The following is a 22,041-nucleotide window of genomic DNA, read 5'->3' on the forward strand; positions in this document are numbered from 1 at the left end:
TTGAAACATCTCCTGAGTTCTGCAAAATTGTGTTTAACCACTTTTCTCTCCACCTGCAGAGTCATCAGGATTTTAACCTTTGAAAGACATTCCAACCCACTAATAGAGTGAACGTGTGTGGCTGAGGCTGGTTTGTAGCCCACTGGCCTGTCGCAATGCAGAGAGATAGCAACACCTAAATTCCAGCCATCTCCTCATTTCAGCCCAGGAATATTAAAGGTGATTTAAGTCCTGTACTCAGATCCTAAGAAATGATAACAAACATTGTCATCTGCTGTCATTTCTGCCTCCTGTTAGCACACAAAGACTAGAACATCTTCCTAGACATACCCCCAATCTTCCGTACCCTCCTGCTGCGTCCTACAAGTCAATACTCTGCAGAATAAGGTTCATTTTTGACATCAACGCAAGAAAAATAGATAAAAAGTAACTCACCACTAAGTCAACCTCTTGCCCCAAAATTCCACCTCTTCATAGGGATATCCTCAGTTCAGTGTAGTAAAAAATTTCTAAAGAGCTTTTTCAATACTTTTTCTTCATTAACCTCCCTGTTCTAATCAGAAAACACCAACCCACCATGCAGAAATCTCCACTCTGAATTGGAAGCTGCCATTCTGCAGCACAAGAAAGAACCTTTCATAGTCATTAATGCAGGTCTGACCCTCCACTGCCCTCTCCAAAGAGCAGTCCCTAATCGCATACATCATGCTCAGCCAAAATTTACTACTCTTACACATCCTAAATAGCACTTCACTGCATCAGCTGAACTGCAAAAAGCATGACTTCCCCCTGGGAATAAAGCTACTGCAACCTGCCCCACTGTTGAGCTGAGGTTGTGCTGGGTATGGCAAGGCTGCTGATATTTACCCACACAGAGATGGTGATAATTTCAGGATTCTTTTCCTCATTTTCACTAACAGATGTCACTAAGATCATTCTCAGAAGTGGGCAACAGTGACAGAGATTAATAGATGATAAACATCATTAAAATATTCATGACAGGCTCATAGTCTGGCCTGCTAATATTGTTTTCTGCTCCATCACAGGAAATGACACCATATATATATATATATATATATATATGTAAAAAAAGGCTTGCAGTTATACATAGAGAAATATACTACTCTCTTTATAGAGAGCAGTGTCAGATTGAAATATGACAGACAACTGGAACACACTTGGAACCAAAGTGTGATTCAAGTGCTCACCAGGATCCCTGTTTGGCTGGCGTGTACATGTGTGTGTGTGTTCGCACGTGGGCGTGCATATGTGTGTGTGTGTGTGTGTGTGTGTGGTTCAGGTTTTCTTTTAAACATATCTTCTTTTACTAAACATTAAATTATTTCCCAAGAAATAAAAAGCTATGTACATTGTAATTATCTACAGTAGGCCTTCGGCATCCTCGCTATTCACATGCACAGGGTTCAGGCTGCATTCATAAACTCAGGCTTGCTCCTCACTGCTTGTGGTGTTGTCCCCTCCAGACAGTCTGTAGTCCAAGGAACACTGACATGTCTGTTTGCTCTGATTTTGGTTTTTTCCCTTTCTCAGCAGTCAGCAGTGCCAGAGGGTGACTGAAATTAAAAGCAATTAAAAGAGGCAAGAGCCTGCAAAAAGCTGAGACATGCATGTCATTGGAAAGCGAGGGATGTTGGCATGTTGCAGAGCCTGGTCCAACAACCCAGTCTGAACCCTCTGGCAGGATGAAGCAGCTGATTCATGACTTACTCTGAAAAGGGCTGAAAAGGGACAATTTACTTACAACATCTTGCCTAAGGTACAACACCTATCTGTTGGATTTGAATACTTAATTCCCATTCTGTATGTAACAGGAAGCAGGCATTCAAATCTCTTTGCACACTTGACTCATTCTTTGCTTTTTATTTCTAATCTGATGTGTATGAAGAACCTCTGCTATTTATGAATGCAGCCCTGGTAAACACAAAAAGCCCACCCTATTCCCTCCCAAATGATAATAATGACATATAACTCTTTCTTTTTTCATAATAATAATAATAATAATAATAATAATAATAATAATAATTATAACAATAATAATTACAAATAAAAATTCAGAAATGCTGTAGACCAAGTGGATTCTCAGTATTAAACACTAGTGCAGTTGGGGATTTCCTTTGTGCTTTCACTGTTGGCAATTGTTGAGATGCTTCCTGTGGAGGAGAAAATGGAGAAGAGAATCAGTGCAGTGGCTTCAACAGTTTCGTCTATATTGCTTCTCACTCTTTAGGATCTGGTAATGTAAGTGTAAAGACAGAAAAGATGCTTAAACGTAACACGTTATTTTATGCATTTGCAATAAGCAGGGAGCATGCAGAAAACTCAATTACTACAGCTCAGCTGACCAGCAGCAGACTCATTAAGCTATTAGGGACATATTTGCTTGTAATCACAGCACACCAAGAGTGTGAGCCTGGCTCAGCTGATTCTTCTAAGAGTGCAGGGAATTTGGCACTCCTCCACAAGGGAGGCAGGGTCATGAGCAGGAATAGGTGTGAGCCACAGCTATTACTAACTTCTTTATACCTACTGCTGGAGCCAGGTTCCTACCCTGGGGAAAGCTGAAAAGCTGTAAGAGAAACTCCATTATCCTGCTGCTGAGAGAGATTTACTCCCTATCCCAGTGCCCTAGGGCTCTACTTTTACCCAGGGTCACAGTCACTGCCTCTCCTAATACCCAGAAGACCAAAATCTTCACCCAGACTGTGGAACAGAACTCAGCTGAGGGTTGTCTCTTACCCATCACTCGTGTGTCCAGCTCTTTGTCCATCAGCTCCTCAGGGTCTGTGAACTCACTCAGGGTGATTTTGGGGGCATTTTCACTTTGGCTGACAGAGCCAATCATTTCCTGCTCCTTGTCATGCTGAACTTGGGCATAGATGTTAATCCAAGGGATTTTCCTGCACAGGAAAGGACAATGAGAGGTCATGGTTTGTAACACAGGGATTCTCAGCATGTCATTTACTAATGAGACAAAACTAAGCTGAGACCAATCCCAGAAATGCAGCACTGGCAGTGATGCAAAGTATGAGCTCTCAAAATCGTGGAAATACCACATGGATGTTCATCTCTGAAAGTGCCCTTAGCATCCACTAATTCCAGTAACAGCTAAGGTATTCCAAATCTCAGGCCATTGTCTTCATATCATGTGCACAAAGGCTCCCTCAGCTGCAAACTTCAGCATTCTGCCCTTTTAAATGAGAAATCGTGCACACAGTGGACACTCAGCTCAGAGAACAGCAATTAACTAAGTAGAATTAGCTGCAATTGTCAACTCTCTCAGCATTTATTATATGATCAGTATTGCAATGGAAACCAAAAGTAAAAATCAATTTGGCACTAGTACCAACTGAGCAAAAAAATTGCTGGGCTTGTTGCTGCTGACCGGCCCACACTGACTCAGAAGAAATTGCCACATCTGAAAGAGTTATAAAGAATTGCTCCTGCCTCAGAGTCAGAAAGGATTTGGACCTCATAACACCCATCCAAAGTCTATTTGTTACCATTCCATAGCAAAAACCAGTTTGTCATGCTATGGTTCATGCAAGTTTGCAGGGACTTATTTTTCCTTGCTGCTCAGGAAGCCAAGGAAGTGAAGGGATTATTTCTTCCCCCTTCTCCCAAGCAAAGTTACCTTGGCCTGCTAGAATGATATCCTTGAGAGTCAAGCAGGTAGACAGATTATACAGGCCTAGACAGACAGGTAGTAATCCCTGGAGGAATGCAAGTTTAAATGAGAGACCTGAAAAGGAATGTGTTAAGCATCATGGGGGTTGCCAGGATTATCTGCACTGCCTGTTGGAAGTTGACTGTTTTTCCTAATGCTCTTAGAAAGTCTTCCTGCCATGCAGTTCACACTGCTCCAATATGGAAATTTTGGAGAATATCTTGAGCTCCTTAAAGCGCACAGGAGTGAGAGAGAAAGAAGATGTGTTCAAAAGAAGTAATATAAAATGCCATATCTTTATGCTGATCTAACTGCTATTGGATATGTCAGAGACTGAAAGCAGTGGAAATTGCCTCAGCTGTCATGAATTCAATAGGTCTATACTGATTTTACCCCAGTGAAGTTCTGGCCTCAATGAACTTGTGCTATTGGCTTGATTTAGCACTCTGTTCTTAACCAGCATCAAGCCAGGACATATTTGGGATGTTTAGCAGCAGACGACAAATCGCATTATCATCTCCCTTTCTCCTGCCTTCTAATGTTTAAAAATATGCCATAAATGCCACCAGAAGATACAGGAACTACACAGGAAATGAGTGAGAACTAATGCATTCCCATAGGATTTAAGTGCCCAGAATTTGTCAAGAACTGCATAGAGACATGAGAACATGCCTGGAGATAGTGGAAGACAGTTCTACTTCCAAACAATGCAATAGCAGAGCAGTGATCGTCTCTGAACTTTGCATGGAAAGGTGAGAAAAGCTCTTTAGAATTGTGAGGCAGAGAGCCAAGGTACTTCACATAGACACAGGTGGCCACAACCACATCACTCTGAGCACACACAAGCACAAAGTCCTGCACTACTGTCCCAGGACACACACATGGACTGCCCCACAGCCCCACCACTGCTCAGCACTCATATACACACAGTATTGACTGATATATGCTCAGTCTTCCAGAAAAGAAGCAACCTTTTTACAGATTATTTCCATACTTTTCCCCCTCTTCCTTTCTTTTCCACTGGGACCTCCTCAATAAGCATCTTTCTGACAGCAGTGTTTAACATGCTTGCTGAGTCTATAAATTGATGGACTCGTAATAAGGAGTCTGTGTGCAAACCAGCAAAGCACCAAATCTATGAATTTATAGAATGAAAAAATCATGTCAGCCTATGCTCTCTCATAACCTTTCCCTGTAAGCAGAAGTTCTGTATTCAGGCTGGGACCACCATTAATCAGAGAAGTACACTTGACTAATGGACCTCTGCATCATTCAGAGCCACAGGAAAGCTTTTGGGTTTGCTCCCCTTTTTCCATTAAGAATCATTGCATGCTCTCACTTCTGCTCCAGTGAGCCAGGGGTTTTACTGAAAAGTTGCTTGTGTATATGACTCATCCTAAACTTTGTCAGTTTGATCTAGGTTTATCCCCTTTGGGACAGAGAGATAAAAGGGGACAGCCAGTTAATAACCTTTTGGACTAAGCAAAACTGATGCTTTGACCACCTTTCTCCTCACTCCCAATTTGTCAAACAATCAACTTTTAGACAGATTTTAACAAGGCAGGGTCTCCATAACCCTAGAGCATAATAGAAGGCTGATGGCTGCTATACTCAAAGCTCAGGGTGCTTAAGTAGTACAAGAGTCAGTTTTATGAGCTGTAGTAGCAGAAAATGACCCAAAGAGTGCCAGAGCAAAGTGCATTAACAAGCTCCTCACTGTTCTCTGTTCTCTGGCAGCTGGAATATAAAGACCCTTCTTTAACTGCTAGTGATAACCACAGCAGTGCTAACTGCTGACCACAGGGCCAAGGAGATCAGGCCAAACCTAGAAAACCATCTCACCAAGACACAAGGGAAAGCATGTCTTACACAGGGTTGTACCTACAGCTTGTCACATTTCCCAGGAAGATTTCTTTGCCATCCTCATCCTTCATCTGGGTGTGAGAGTAATCATCACCTGCCTCCCCAGCACACTGTTAAATCAATGCCTTAACAAATCCCATTCCCTTGGGAAGCTGTAGTCACCTCACAGAAGCAGAGAGGGGATTTCAGGCTGCAAAAGGAGGTCATACTGAATGCTTTGAAGTCTGTGTCTGAGCAGAGTCACACAAATGCTTTCCCTGGAAATTGTCCTGGGCCACTGAAGTCAGTGGGAGCTTGATAACAGTTAGCAGTGTGCACAGGGTCAAGCACTACAAGAGTGCCATTCACTGATTAGGACAATGGTTAATGCAAGATGCTAGCAAGGAGGGAAACTTTAAACCTGCAGATTAGGATAGATGCCTTATCATATAATTTAATTTTGAATATTGTTTATGTCCTACTAACATCCTTAGAGAACACTACCCTTATCCTGGGGAGCAGAAAAGCTGGAGAAGGTAACAATTAGCTGGAATCCAGATAGGAAAAGCTCTAGTTTTTTATTTAGAGGAACTACTATGTCTAGAAAGTTTTATTTATTTAAGTCAGACTCAGTTTATGTTTCCAACACAATATTTGGCCACTGGTCAGGATCTAGGCACACAGACTATTTCATACTGTAAGTACTGTACTGAATGCAAAGTTCCTCCTAAGGAGCTCCATCTGCCTAAAACATATCTTCATAAAGCAGACCTTCAGCAAACAGGCCATTCTTATCACATATTTTGTTTCACAGCTTGCAGCAGCCAAGTGTCATGGGCCAGACCCGGTCCTGCCTGCTGTCTGGAAGCCAAAGGTTTATATTAACATCTGTCAAGGTAAATCTCAGCACATATTCCCAAAGGCATTTTGGTGCTTTACACAAATTTTTCTGGCTTTGAGTCTCCCACCTTTAACATAAACACACCTGTTCCTCTGCAAGATTAACCTATTCACTTTACAAGATACAAATGAAATGCTGCTGCACTAAGGCAGCTGGGCAAGTGGGTAGAGACTGTGTGAAGTCATCCATCATGTGGTTTTTGACTGAGCTTGCTTTGTGTATCTCAGTACTCAGTGAGCACAAGGGTTCCCATTTCTGGTCTGTGATTTAAATACATCTGCTGAAGCAGAAGATGATTTCTGAGCTCTTGGTGAAGTTTTAGAGCACCATTTTGTGGTGAAATAGCAGTAGATGGTTTCCTCTGTAAGTATCAGAAATAGGGAGCTACATTCATCGAAGACGGATGCCCAGCACAGCTCACTCTTCATTTGCAATTCAGGCACCTCTGCCTAGGATTCCTGTAAACCATCCAGAGTCTCTTCCTCCCATCCCAAAGTTCTTCAACTTACCTCTTGAATTTGTAGATTAAAAAAACAGCCAAGCCCACAAACACCACTGACAGCAACATCAGCATTGCTGAACTGCTGTGACTCGAGCTGGAATCCACAAGGGGTGCTGCAGGAGGAAAGGCAAAGCATTACTCTTGAGGGATATTACAAGGAAACACATTAAGTACCAAGAGTTGAGCTCAACTCTGTCACATCTGCTTTATCACTACTGCATGGTGCATGCTGGTTTTGGCAAGACCAATCAGTAGGAAACAAATTGGTTCTCTTGTCCTTCAAAAGTCAAGGCTCTTTTTCAAGACAGTGCAGTCTAACATCCCTGAGTGGAAAGGCACAGCAAGCCACACTCAGCTGAATGCCCAATCACTTCTGTATTAACAGTCTGGGCTATTACTTTTCAGGTTTTTCCAGGTACTAGAGTGGAAATGAATTTTATGAAGCATGGCTTAATAAATATCATTCCCCTTCAGAGAAGATACCTTAGAGCATCAATGAACAGCACAACTCCCATCTTCCAAGGATATTCATCTATCTCACATGTGACAGGGATCTACTCTTGTGACAAGCCTCAAGGTCCATCCTTGTACAGGACCTTAGAGACTTTTAAATTGAGCCAGTTTCATAATGTGGAGGAGCCCAAAGCAATAATCCTGGACTCAATCACACAACACATTATAATATTTTGGAGATTTTTATCCTTGACATTTTGGCTGGCTAAATACAGTATATTCCTATACCTTGTTTATGCAGCTATTCCAAGAGCTCATCAGAGCACACCATCTTAATGGCCTGAGCACTGTGTTGAGATCAAGTGTCTGATGAGAAGTCTCTAATGATGCACAAATGATTATAAGTAGCAGCTGAGTGTTTCTCATTTTGCATAAATATTTGGCTTTGGTGTTTTACTATTCTCTATTCTTTTTCCATCACCCTGCAGATAGGAACAAAGTCATGCAAATAGAGTCAGTTCTGATTTCACTGTCAAATTTCCACACCTAACAGTCTGATCCTGCCAGTATTCTGCTGCTAATACTTCTGTCTCTTTTGTGGGAAAGACTGTCATTTCACCCAAGTCAAAACACTATCAAAATGTTCATGAACGAAATGTAGCACCTGCACTGGAGGGGGGGCAAGAATAGCTGCAAAACATAATTTAAATGCAGTGCCTTGCTAGAACCAAGCCAGATTCTTGAGAATTCCAGCCACCTGGAGACCTCAGACATTTTATCACATTCCCAATTTTGCAAATTAATCAATTTCAGGTTACTCCTATTAGCATCTCACTCGCATTCAAAAGGAGCAGTTAGAGAGTGAAGGTTAAAAGGCATTACCTGTAGGAAAGGTCATGAGCCATGATTTAGCCCAGCTCCTGGCTCTCTGACAAGAAGCTGAAGTGTATTATTATGGGGTATGAATCCCAATCTTTCAGAGAGGCTGTCAGCAAGGGCACTTGCACAAGACCCACATTTCAGACAATTGCAAGGATAGTCACAAACAGTAAGGGCAAAAATAAATCTATCACCTTCTTTGTAACCATCACTGTTTCATCAATAGCTGAAACCTTCACACTAGGCTGGTTTAAAGTAAAGGCATTGACAAAGCTTAAGTGGAGTCTTTGTTACTTTGTACAAAAATGGAGATAGGTAGTTTAAGTTCTAATTTTTGAAATTTAAGTTCTAATTTTTGGAAGTCAGTATTCAGGCACATATTCCCTGTAAGAGGCCTCAATTTTTTCCTGAGTGCTTTGCCCCTTTAAAGCTTCCTAGCTAGTCATAACAGTAACAAACCCTTTGCTATAAGGATTTGATCCAACGTCCATGAAACTTAGTAATATCCCACTGAATTCCACAGGTGCTCAATAAGGGCTTAATAGAACACCATTCACCTGGTTTTCTAAAACACTTGAAAAACACCAATGCACTTGTTAATTAAGCCACAGGGAACTTTTACAAGGTACTTTTTATACTTGTACAAACTGGAGCATGAAGATACCCCTGATGGGTTGGTTTTTACACTTTCTGCTTCTACCAAAATGTCTCAGTTGGCACATAGCCCAGTGCCACATGCCAAACTGTGAGTGCTCTGATGTAGACTGATTCTCCTGGAGTTGTCTGAAGCTTCAGGAGAACCACAGCTGTGCCTTTGACTCCACACTCACCTAATGTTAACTGAGTAACATACACAACCACTTCAACGCCAGGCTTCAGTTCAAACTGGACCAGGTTCTGGTTGAGAGCATTAAAAAGGATTTCTACCACCTGATGAAATAAGAAGAGATACAGCAGTTAAACTACAGAAGATTGCAAAGTCTGGAGAACATTCAGGAATACACAAAGCCCATTAATAGTGGCTGACATCTCTTACTGGCTTCAGCAGGGCCTGAGGAAGTGGAGAGAAATGCACACATGCTTTTGGAGGAACTGGGTGTCATTGCATGTAACTCTCCCTTACAGAACTTATGAGACTCTCATTGTATGTTATTATAGCTCTCCTGGGAAGCAAACCTAGAAGGTCTGCAATTTTGGTTTTCTTTTTGGGGGGCTATGGGAAGAGTGAAAATAGCTAAGGACCTTTTCACCTTCCATAATATCCTTTGAGTTTGATCAAAAGTGCTTGGAAATCACTGACATATTGGCCTTTCATTGGTGGATAATGAAACTAAATTAGGCAGTCCAGACCTACATTTCTTTCTTCCCAATGATTCTGTCATGTTGCTTCTATTTAAATAGGCTGTTGGGGAGGAGATAATCCAGTTTAGGTCAATGGAAAATTTGCCATATTTGTCCTTCACTTAGAAAAGGGGCCTTGGACTGGATATACTGGAATTGCTGAGCTGGGAGATCAGCAACACAGCTCTGATGTGTATGGTTGTCCCAGAGCACATACTCAGCACATCACCTCAGAGCCTCAGTTTGTTAATGCCTGATCTCCATAGAGTAGTTCTGATGGACAGGGCACAGCTAATGAGTAGTTCTAATGACCTACTCTCCAGGCAGAGCTCCTCAAGCAGAAGGCAACAACAATTGGCAAAGTACAACTGAATAGACTGTCAACTAAAATTAGAGCACTAGAGCTTTGGGCCTCATAGTCAATTAGTCAGAAATCTAATTGAGATGTCAGCATAACACTGATACACGAAATATTGACACAACAGCTTGTTCAGAAGGAGTTTTAATACGTGTAGATCCTACAGGACAGGAATTCTGTCCTAGGACAGGACAGAAATTACTCCAAGACCATCCCTCCAAAAAGCCTTTCAAACCTTCCCACCTCAATGCATCTTTCCTACACACTGACCACTATAAATTTAAGAGACCAGCTTTGATAACTTCCTAGGACAAAGGAACTACTCTGCAGGGACTCACTTTACTCAGTGGGTGACAAGAACTTGCACTGAATTCACCAGTCCTTTGAATAATTTAATGTTTGATCCAAACTTACAAGAGTAACTTGGCAATGGGCTCACACATAGTTTGCACACTGTAAAAATACTGCATACAAGAACATTAGCTAGAGCCAAGCAGCCTTTCCAACAGTACTTCACTCCTTTGCCTTTATAGACCTGATTTAATCACTGGGTAATTCTAACATGAAAATTCCAGCAGCCTAGTGCTGTTGTTCTTCCCTTGCCTGCATATCACTGTTGCTATACATCACTGTAATTACCTATTTATCTAAATGGATGGATATTGTAACTTCCAAATATAGTTTGCACAGGCCGTTCACTGCTGCAGAAAAAAAAAAAAAAAAAAAAAAAAAAAAGAGGTCTTGTTGTGGTGATCTATGAGCTGAAGAGTCTGATTTATTTTTAGTAAACCTCAGTATATTATCTTGCTGCTTTGGCCTCCCTTTATTAGCATTCCTCCAGGGAGTAGAGGGAGTACATATTCAAGGTTCCTTTGGCCGTAACTACTGTAAAAAGGACACTCCACTGATTTAGGAAGAATTTCTGCTAGTGGTAGACTGTAACATATCGCAGCAAGGTATCAGAAAACCCTGGTTTTACTCTGAAAATAATTTTCTTTAATGCCATAAACTATACTGCCACAGTCCCAGATGCACCCATTTCCACCACACTTATTCTAAGTACTTCCAATGCTGTGCAGCTTCAGGGGCCCATCTGCAAACAATACGACAGGAATAAATGTTCCATGAATCCTTCTTTCCTTACTTGATCCAGATCAGCCTCACTGCTTTTCCTCCTCTCTGTTGTGTTTTTGTGGGGCAGTATGAAGAGTTCAGCAGAAGTTGGCAGCCCAGGGAACACAGCTACCAGGATCTGTTCATCGGGGATACCAGTCACCTAGAAGAAAAGTAAAAATAGGTCTGTAGCTGCTATTTTGTTACTTATGTTTCCATTGACTTTCAGAAATGGTGTTCCCATCAAATTGTTATTTGTTTCACTGTAGGTGTTGTGGTCTTCATGAGCTGTTCTGCCTATTTGGTAGGTCAGAAACTGAGCTTCTGCTAAAGATGCACTTTACTTCCTTTCTAGAAGTGAATGTAGGCTTGACAACACTCCTGGGCTCAAAGATCTCAACCTGAAGTCCAATCCTAGCATGTCTCCAGGTCTGAATGCTCCATATAGTCCTCCTTGCTACAAAATAACTGACCCAAAATCAGATCCAGAGAGTTTGTCTCAGAGCAACTACTGGTAAATGTGCAACTAACAGGGACAATATGAAGAAAAGTGCCTGCAATCACCTTCTGCTGTCAGGTTACAGGGATCCACCCTGGCCATACATGAATAGCAGTGTCCCCAGAGGGAGACTTTACTCCTGGGGCTGATAAGGAGGGCTGTGGTAGGAATGGCTCAGATTGCTGAACCAAGGCTCTGGCAGCTGCCTTCAGCAAGACCTGCCCACCAGGCTTCATTAGCTCCATTAGCTCTCTGGTCCTATCCCACCTCACTCCAGAGCTGAAATGTACCATTGGGGCAGCCCATTCCTGGTGGCATACACAAGCAAGCACTTCTACCAGATTTCTACTGTTCTGTAACCATTCACAGTTACAAGCTAATTAATTATTTTTGTCCTGCAAGCTTGACTCTTTTACTATAGTAGAAGGGAAAAACAGTTTAAAGAAAATAAACTTAGCATTTTTTTCAGGATGGAAAAACAACCAAGGAAACTCTTACAACCTGTGAATTTTGAGTGGGCTGCAGATGAGAAAAGCTGAGCAGGAATGTACTTTCCCAGTTAAAATAATCAGCCTCCATTTCTAAGAACAGCTGTAGCTAAAGCAAAAAAAAGCCCCAATGAGGTACATTTTTGGCAAAATGCCAAACCCACAAAAGCTTGTCTAAATCTAGCTCCTAATTTCACACAAAAGTAAAGTCCCTGACTATTTGATATCAAAAGTTATTCTGTCCCTTTTCCTGAAAGAATATGAGTACTAGTTTACATATTCTAATTAATCCCAAAGGAAGATTCAGTATCTTCCAACTACAGAAGTTTCTCTTTATCCTGTATTTTAAAGGTAAGTTTACTTTCCTTCTGAATCCTCATGTTTTGCCCCAGTTGGAAAGGGAGTAGAGCTTCAAAATGTTCACCAGTTGCTACACTTAGCTGCATATGAAACTCCTGACTATCAGGAAGAGATAAAAATATCTTCCTCATGTATCCAGAATACTACAATGTCTGTCTTCTGGGACGAAGTGGATCAGCTGTTTAACAACACACACTAACACTAACCAAATATTTGGACTAGAAAACAGTACATACTGTCATATCAACTTGGAAAAATAAGGATAATGATGATAGTATTACAATCTAGAATTTGCAAAATCCTCAGGGATATTAAAAGCTGGAAAGCACACAGAAATATTAATAAAAGTAATTGTAATATTTCCACAAAATCAGCAACACAGATTGGCTCTGTAAAAAGATCCAGCATATTAAGAAGCTTTTTATTGATTTTTAACGACAGTGTCATCACTGTTGTGCTTACCCATTCTTTTAAGCTAGCATGTCAAAAAAGTGCATGTTTTAACAGCCTAGTCAATGTTTGTATAGACAAGGAAACAGATGCTCACCTGTGCTAGTGCTCTCTTGATGACTTTGCCAACATCTTGTCTCCATTCAGGGATGTCAGGGTTATGGTAGTCCAAGTTGGGAGAAAATGACAGGAGCTGAGATTGGAAATACTCTAGAATAGAAAAATATTTATGAGATTACATGGGCAGTGTTTAGGGTACAGACTTCAAGCAAGAGAGTGAGGAAGGGCTGAAGGAAGAAAAAGGCTGGCTAACACTAAGCAGGACAGAGAGCTTGCAAGGAAAGAATATTTGTAATGGTACTTATAAATGACCTTTTGACCTATTGCCAATTTCTTTCTTTCCCCAGGGAAACAGAACCAAGAATGAGAGAGGTGAGAGGATGCCTTTGTGATGCCTCTGGGCTTTGTAATTTTGCCACTCAACTTCAGATTCTGCTCAAAGAAGGTTGACCAGGAAATAAGGCAGCACCTGGCTGAAATTTGGGAGGCCTGTCTGTACAATTGCAGAGCGAACAATTGCTGTAAATTATGTTTTCTGTTTATCCTCCTGCAGGGAAACCAGGAGTGGTTAATTCCCCAGCAAAGGAGAACCCAGTGGTGCTAATGACTGGCTCATCAAGCAATGGCTATTGACAAAACACCTGGAAGTTCTGTCCTGACTGAATGATTGCTGGGCGGAAGACAAGCTTCCTAGATTTAAAATACAGAACGATTTAAATTTTTCTCCAATTCCAATTCTCCAGATTTCTCCAATTTCTCCCTGCTTATCTGACCAAAGACCAAGTCTGGAGTCCTTATGGCAGCTGTGCACAATGGATTTGGGCCAGTGGGAGGCAAAGATTCAGGATGGGAACCACACTCTTATGAAAGTTCTCAGTGTAAAAGATTCTCCTTTCTGATTTTGGAGATGTTCTGTGCCTCACCTTGAAGCAACTGATCTCCAGACACTTCAAATAAGTACCATTAATCATTTGTAAGAAGGCACTAGTTTTAGATCAAGATAAACCTGCCAGAGTATAAATGAGGAAATCCACAGAAAAGCAGGGGTGTGCCAGCACACCATTTATGTGGCATCTTTTTTAATAACTGTTCTTTCTTTTTAGATGGTGTGATATATTTTTAAATAAATCAAGTATCAAAGAGCACAGGGAAAGTCTCTCAGGTCCTGAAGGTTTAACCCAGAGTCAGATATATAAAGTCTTTGACTTTTGACCCCTTAGTACCATGTCCAAATATTTTTTTTTTTTTTGAGCAAATTCTTTTCTGTTAATCTCAAATTAAGACTATACCTGATTAAATCCCCTCCACTGATAACACCAGAAATCCATGCCTAGATTACTACCTAGACCCATAATCATTTGACTCAGGACACAGATTAGGATACAAGTTTATCAGAGGACAAGTATACTAAAGGCATCGCTCGTTTATGTACTCAGACTTGAACTCATCACCAGACTGAGGGGCTGGAAGGACTCCTTCCTTAGATCAGGTCAGTCTGCAGCACAGCACTGGACAGGACTATTTGCACTGGACCCAAATAGGTTAATTTCTCTTTGTGATAGAACCCAATCTTCTAAACAGAATGGCAAAATTTCTTCCAAAGTGTTTAAAAACAGAGTGAGGAGCTCTCTTTGGGACCTGCTGGGGCTAAAGATCAAGATCACCTGTGGGTATCACTCAAACATATTTGATTAAGGTTTACTCCAGAAACTAGTGGAAGGATAGAAATTTCCAAGAAGTAAACACTGCATTTTACAGTGCTCAAAATTATGAAGTAGAAGGTTCCTAATAATTTGTGATAGCAAGTCCAGTTATTACTAAATCACATTAACAAATTATGAAAAACCATTTCATGGTCAGACAATCAATAAATATCTATATAGCTGCTGTTAAATCTGAGTACACAGTGGGACATTTATTTGTATTTAATTACCGAAATAAGACACACACAGTGCAGCTACACAGTGCTGGGCTTCAAAGAAGCCCAAGTTATTTGAAACCCAGATTTCTCAATAAAACTTGAAGTCCAAAGAAAAGCTTGCTCTCAAACGCTGAATGCCAAAAACTGGATAAGGAAAATAAAGACTGGCCCAGGGTGGAAATTATTCTAGAAGTCCTGGTCAAAGCTGCTGAGAGAGCCCTTTCACCCAAGATTTATCAAGCCCCAAACAGGGTAAGCTCTATTGTCTGCCAAAGGGTGCTTTTTTGAAGCCCACAAGATGCAGATATGGCAAGAACATACCAAAACCATTAACAAGCTGTGACATGGAAGATGGGCAGTGATACCAACAACAGAGTCATTTCTGTCCTCTTTTCCAGACCCCTCCTTACCCCTGTCATTTGTACAGTCACTGATAGAGACACCAGTTGCATTCAGATCACCTTAATCATGCACTGTGACTATTTCTTTCCACAGCTGGGAAGATGAAGGAAGGCAGACTGGTTCAAGTGTTTTTTATTTCTGGGAGTTCCCTGTCTGTGTGTACAGACAGATCAACAGACACAGAAGACACCAGCCATCTTATTAATGCTGAGATTATAATTTTCATTAGCTGCCTCATTCTATTCATGTCTGTATTTTGTCATCATGACACATCTGAGCTACTCTGTCATCAGAGGTTTGTCTTCACAGGTTCCTCCAGGCATTATCAAGTTCCTAGAGTTCATTCTGGATCAGCAATGACTGTCTGCCCTTCACCCCCCAAGATGTGACAGCAAAAGGCTGAGGGTACCATGCACTGCGATCTCCTTGGTGTCCTGGATGAGGGTGTTGCCCCCAGCAACCTGCACGGTGACAGTGTTCATCCCCTCCACGGTGAACATGTACGAGATGCTGCTCTCCAAGGTGATGAGGGGCTGTAGGAGGCAAACACAAATGACAAAATCAGGGTGAGATTAACTCAGGATCACAACATGCACCTGATTTATCCACCAGGCAACAACGGCATTGCTCCTTGATACAGGGGTGGTGCTGCCAGTTTGCATGTCCTGCTAAGGCCCAAACACCATCCTGTGAGCAGTGTCCCACAGGCAGAGGTTTCTCTTATTTCAGTAAACGTTTCCTGAAATATTATTCCATTGAACTGCAACCCACTGTTGTATGGACTCCTCAGCAGACCGCAGTCAGCAACTGCAGAATTAGTGCAGTAGAATCCAGCGCTGTACACACACAGCCAGCTCAGCTGCTTTATTTGTTGTACAAAACCGAACCTCAAATTGAAAATAAACCAAAGACACAGATGCTTCTTCAAACAACCCATATTGTTCAGATTCAGGGCCAGCCTTTGCTTTTATGAGCACAAATCCATTTATCTCTCACAGAGCAACACTGCTCAGGTCAGAGTGAGGACAACCAGCATTGTCCTGTCCATGCTGTGAGTCTGTAAGCAAGCTGCAGCCACGAGCTGGCAAGCTGTGCTAACCAGGCTGAAAGCATGGCATAATTCCTGCTGACAATGCTGACTGAATGTGGCTGTGGAAGGGATCCACGCTGGAGCAGCCCATGGGAAGGGCCCACATTGAAGAAATCAATGGAAAACTCTCTCCCATGGGAGGGACTCCCTCCCAAAAGCAGGGGAAGAGTGGGAAGTGTCTTCCCCCTGAGGAGGAAGCATTGGAAGAGACAACATGTGATTAACTGATCACAGCCCCCATTCCCTGTCTCCCTGCACTGCTGACAAAGGAGGAGGCAGAGAATTCAGGAGTGAAATTGAGCCTGTGGAGAAAGGAGAGATGTGGGACGATGTCTTAAGATTTGGTTTTATTTCTCATTATACTACTCTGATTTGATTGAAAATAAATTACACTAATATCCTAAAGTCAAGGCTGTTTTGTTTTTTTAAAAATAATTAGTGGTATCTCTCTGTCATTACTGTGACCTGATTTTGTTATATTTAATGTATCCTGCCCATGTGAGGAGGGGAGTGATAGACTGCCTTTAGTGGGCAGCTGGTGTCTAAAGAAGGTCAACCCACCACAACTGAAAATCAAAGGTCCAGTCTCCACAGAGCCACTGATCTGACAGCTGGTCTACAGAAATAACTCTTTATTTAGAGAAACTACAAAAATGGGAATAGTGATACTAATTTCCATTGCAAAAGCACACAGAAGTCTAAGAGAACAGATAAAGCCATTGTACCATTGCTGTTGTCCCTTCATTACACTGCCAGTTGGTTTTCAGAGGAAAACTTCTAAATTTTCACCTTCCAGTTCTCACACTTTATCTCATCATGCTGCCAGCCTGACTGCACTTCACAACAGTGGTCACAAATGCCATTTTCATAGACAAATCAAAATTTCCACCTGCACAGGCCAGACTGGCAAACACATTTCTCTCTCTCTAGAGCACCACCTTCCTTAGACCCCCTCATCCATGAGCTGAAAAAGCAGTAAAAAACTAAAAGTCTTATCACATGTCACACACAGTCCAAGGGCACCAGCTCGTGCCAGCCCTGGAGGCCTAGCTAACATTTACTGAGATATGCACAGACCCTGGAGAAGCTGAATGGGCCTCTTTCAAACTGCAGTGATATCAGCAATCCTCCTGGAGGTTACAGGTTGTGGTTCTGTGCAAAGGCAGATAAGAGGATGCAGTCTGGCCTTTAAAATTACATTTTTTTCTTTTTGTATATGTGTATGCTGGACATTCCATTATCATGGATGATTTCACCTCCATCATGGAGTTTTAGCATTCAGCCAACTCCTTAATTTTAATTCAAGAACCAAGACCTGGAAACTAACTCTAAATTAAATCAAGTAGTTTAAGGTTCATTTGCTCAAACCTATTAGACAGCTGGATACATCTATTAAACTGGACCTGTGTTAATCCAGGCAAATTGGCCTTTGGGCATACTGCAAAAATCAGTACAGTAGAAATTCAGTACAGGAGTTTCAGCAGGGTGGGGAGAGCAGTAGAGGAGTCTCAGCCAGGTCATTTGTGTCTAAGACAACATTCTCCTGTTCTGCAGCACAGAGAGTGAGACTGCACAGTGACATGAGACACATCTGGTTCTGCCTGGGATGGCTACAGGCTGAACAGGAAAAGAAGTTGCAATCCCTCAGCATGGAACTAAAAGATATCATCTATTAATACCAGCCACAATATTACACACCTTTAATTCATCATTTTTCTTACTCATCCTTTAATTCAGTGTCCCCATCTTTCACCTCTACTCAGAACACCATGAGTGGGCACAGTGAAGGACCTGACACATACGTTAAACATCCCAGGAGGAATTTTGATGTGATACAGACTGCTGTTCTGAAAAAAGGTGGCTGTTACAGTTATGTCTATATCCCTTGCTGTACTTCTGTCAGAGTTACAGAACATTCTGTGAGGTAGCTGGAGATAATGCATTGCAAAAACTGAAGAGTGCTCTGGGTCTAAGACTCAGACACAACTAAGTGGCACCACGTTTACTCTTCCATATTTCAGCAATGACTACAGTCATGCCAAGGTATCAAAGGATCAGCTACTCCATGTGCAGCTATGTCCAAAGTACTCATTCTAAATACATCCACATCTGCTTGTACTCTGCTGCCTATGTGTCTGAAATTTTAGCTAGATGAAACAGATCATATGTCCAACCCAGAAGCAAGCACTGTGAGAACTGTGTGGAAATCTTCAGCAAACACCACTGCTTTGCACTACCTTTTCTAGATTGCTTTCTATTTAAAAAAATCTTTTTTAAGGCCCTCCTCACAATCAACTTCTATAGTAAGGACAAAATGGCAGGAAAATTCTATACTGGAGGGCTTAAGCAGATGATCAGTTCTCCTAAATTATCTCTGATGTATTTCAATGGTTCTCCATGTGTGAGCACTGAGCCAAAAATATCTGAACTGTAACATGATTTTGCATCCCTGTATTTCACTGCAGTATAAACTATGTGGAATTACCTGGTACTTGCAATGGACTGGATGTGCATATGTGGGTGGTTGCTATAGTTCAGCTAGGGCACAGCAACTTGCCAAGTTATAGTAAATGGCTTTTGCTCCTGAGCTCTTCCACTGCCTCAACTATGCTTCCACAAAAATCAGCAAGTCCTTACAGTGAGCTTCCTAATTGGATGTAAAATCCCAGTAGAAGAAGCACTTACTGTTTTTATTTCGCCTCTACTGATACTGTTGGTAGCTAGGGTAAGAGGTTAAAACTAAGCAGCTTTTCAAAGAGAAAACAAAATACTTGTGTGCCTATTTTTTATCTCAAGTTCCATATTTCATGTAAAATTCCCGTTTCTTTCTGCTGAAATCTCACCTCAGAGCACACCTTCAACTGCAAATGCAGAAAAGTGACATGACTTAAACTGCTTTTGTAAGTAACAGCAGAAACTACATTGTGAAATTAACAGTTGTACATTTCACAACTGTAAGAATGGATAATAGTGCCTGTCTCACTCCTAAAATCTACAATAAAAACTGTAGCTAATAGGCAATCCTGCTCTCTCCATTTGAAAGCATGATCCTAACTTGTATTTTCAGTTATTTTAACTATTGCTACAAAAGCTCTTTATAATACATACAGTTACAATACACATCATTTGAAAATTCCCTACAAAGAAGTCTCGTCTCCCTCTCTAACATAGCCAGACTCTTCAGCTTGAAATTCTAGATACGACTGTTTATGTGAACACCAAGAGCTTTAAAGTACTGTGTTGGAATCCAGCATTATGTAGTGCACACTGGCACATAATGGAAACCCCCTCGGTTATTTGAACACCAGCAGTTTTTAAACACTGTGTTGAAAGCCAGCATTATTCCACATATAGCTCAGTTAAGTTGCAAGTGAACACTGGTAATAACAGTGGTCTTCAAATCTCAGTAGGGCTGATAACAACCAGGTGGAGAAAGTAATGGTTCTTAAGAACAACACAAGAAAGAAGGAAATAAATTCACAAAGGTTGAAGTTCAGATGATGACAACGCTCTTCAGCCAAGTTAAAAACTAAAACACAAAACAGGCAAAGGCAAGAAGTTTTTATGCTGGCTGAGAGAGTTCCCTGAATGTTGTGACAAGCTTCGGAAGAAAAAATGAACCAAAGGGTGTCTGTACCTTGGTGCTGTTGCCAAACCACCAGAAATAGGTAAGTGTGCCTGCCTGGCTGGGCCAAACTACTGCAGTAATGTTGACATCCTTATTTCTGATTGCAACAAAGGGGACACTCAGATGGACGTGCTCCACTGGACCTGTGGGAAGAGAATTCATTATTAAAGGCTTTGAGTTAAATCCTCCCTGCACAGTTGTGAACAGCAAGGATCTTTCCTTTAAATAAATCAAAAGTCCTATGTCAGCAGCAACAGTCTAGTGACAGTCTATTTATATTTTAGAAATAAAAGAGAATTTCAGCGGTCAATGAACAACAGAAAAAGATAATCAGATTTGAAAATACTTTTTCCCCCCTATTATGCACATTTTCCATAGTACTAATTTTCAGACAGGGACAGCAATGTGTTGAGAAGAATTTTAAAATGCATTTTGAAGAAAAACAATGAACTGGCTTTGCACTGTAGAGTGAAGTTGCTATTGAAAGCCATAAGGATAGGACATTAGTGAGAAAGAAGGTTTTCTCCTTGAAAATATCACCACTGAGTTATTAAGAGGTGTGGGAAAATCATTTTAGCCAAGATGGCTTAAATCTGGTTATATGAGTCATTTATGACTTGATTAAATACCCCAAACAGTTTTTTTTAAAAGGTCTCCAAAATAAAGACTCGTGATTTTGGAAATCCTTGGTATCTTTTTGACTTAGGCCTGACCTCAGGAAGTCTTTGGGGAGTCAGTTGCCCCAGTAAAACATCAGGAACCACTTGAAAGATGTGTGCATTGGCATAACAAAGCATGTAACTGTCAGAAGAACTTGATTCTGAAAGACTTAAAAAATAACAAAGTACCAGTGCAAAGTTGTATCTAATAAATGCAAATGCCCAGAGTAAATCCAGGGCATGAAGCCCTGAATTCAGAAGGCAAATATCCCCTAGAAAAAAAAAAAAGTGTAAAAAATACTGAGGTTTTGTTTGGTAGTTTGTTTAAAGCTTCTACTATGTCCATTGTTTTTTCTTCTTGTTTATCTTTTGGTTTTGCTGGTACTGAATTTCAGCTGATAACTGCTGCCCATCAGACAGTGTTACTTTCTGGGTAGTACCTTTAAAACACAGCAAACTGACAGACTATCTCTGTGAGATGGAAAGGACAAAATGAGAAAAGTCAGATTTTTTTTTTTTTTTGGTAACACATTCATTCTGGGAAGCAGGAAATTTGGTGATTTCAACAGAGACAATCCTCTTGTGTTACCTCTCAGCACGAAATGGGAACATTAATCAGTTCTCCATCTACTTAGATTACAAAGATTGTGGAAAACAAGAGCTGTTCTACTACTGGAACATAGAGCTCCAAGCACAAAAGGAACCTATTCTTGCTTTTGGCACCTTAAAACTTGATCTTTCTTCCCCTCTTTTCCCAAGAAGTCTCTACCAGCAAGTCACTCCTAAATTCTGACCATAGAAGTACTCTGAGTTTGCAAGAACAGCAAGAACCTAAATATTTTGTGACAGTGCATGGAAGAGGAAAAACACTAATATCTTTGCTTGTTTTAAATATCAAGTTAAGCAGCTTGTCAGCAGATTCCAGAAAGCCGAAAAGTTAACTGGCTGCTAATAAAGCTGCAGGGTAGAAAATTAATGTTGCTTGAGGCCAAGGAGCCTTTTTGTCTCTTTTTTTTTTTTTTAGCACAGGATCCCACTACCAGAGTGACTGTACAGTAAGAATGATTTCAGGCATATTTGTCTGTACATTTGAGCTTCAAGGTCAAACCTCCTATATTGACCAGAACTTCCAAATATATTAAAAGTTTAGTACAGAGGTGTCATCTTATTTCATCATTAGCATGAATATAAGTGCTTGCAAAATATTTCCCTAGAGATAATGATAATAAATTGGTCACCTAAGAATGCTATAAAAGTCAAAAGAGAGATCTGAAAGGTTGATGTAAAAAAGGGAGAAGCAAAACTAGGCCAAGGAACTGACCCTTGTTGCATTCTGCTTTAAAATCTTCACCATGAAAAAGTAGCTCCTTTGAGAAAAATCAGACAATCTATACAAATCTGCTTGTTATT

The 22,041-nt window shown here is 41.0% G+C and overlaps 1 protein-coding gene across 1 annotated transcript in view; it reads right to left on the bottom strand.

Moving 5' to 3' along the window:
- Window positions 1-2,088: 2,088 nt before the first annotated feature.
- Window positions 2,089-22,041, bottom strand: part of SORCS3 (sortilin related VPS10 domain containing receptor 3) — a 265,016-nt gene continuing 245,063 nt past the window's right edge. Inside the window, exons 20-27 of the mRNA XM_053983733.1 lie at window positions 19,982-20,115; window positions 15,664-15,787; window positions 12,969-13,081; window positions 11,106-11,237; window positions 9,093-9,192; window positions 6,938-7,043; window positions 2,758-2,918; window positions 2,089-2,171 (exon numbers count right to left, since the gene is read on the bottom strand). Of these exons, the coding sequence (XP_053839708.1) occupies window positions 2,107-2,171; window positions 2,758-2,918; window positions 6,938-7,043; window positions 9,093-9,192; window positions 11,106-11,237; window positions 12,969-13,081; window positions 15,664-15,787; window positions 19,982-20,115 (935 nt within the window). The 3' untranslated portion in view covers window positions 2,089-2,106. The remainder of the gene's footprint in view (window positions 2,172-2,757; window positions 2,919-6,937; window positions 7,044-9,092; window positions 9,193-11,105; window positions 11,238-12,968; window positions 13,082-15,663; window positions 15,788-19,981; window positions 20,116-22,041) is intronic.

This window comes from Vidua macroura, chromosome 8, assembly GCF_024509145.1.
Source record: "Vidua macroura isolate BioBank_ID:100142 chromosome 8, ASM2450914v1, whole genome shotgun sequence".
NCBI classification, from domain to species: domain Eukaryota; kingdom Metazoa; phylum Chordata; class Aves; order Passeriformes; family Viduidae; genus Vidua; species Vidua macroura.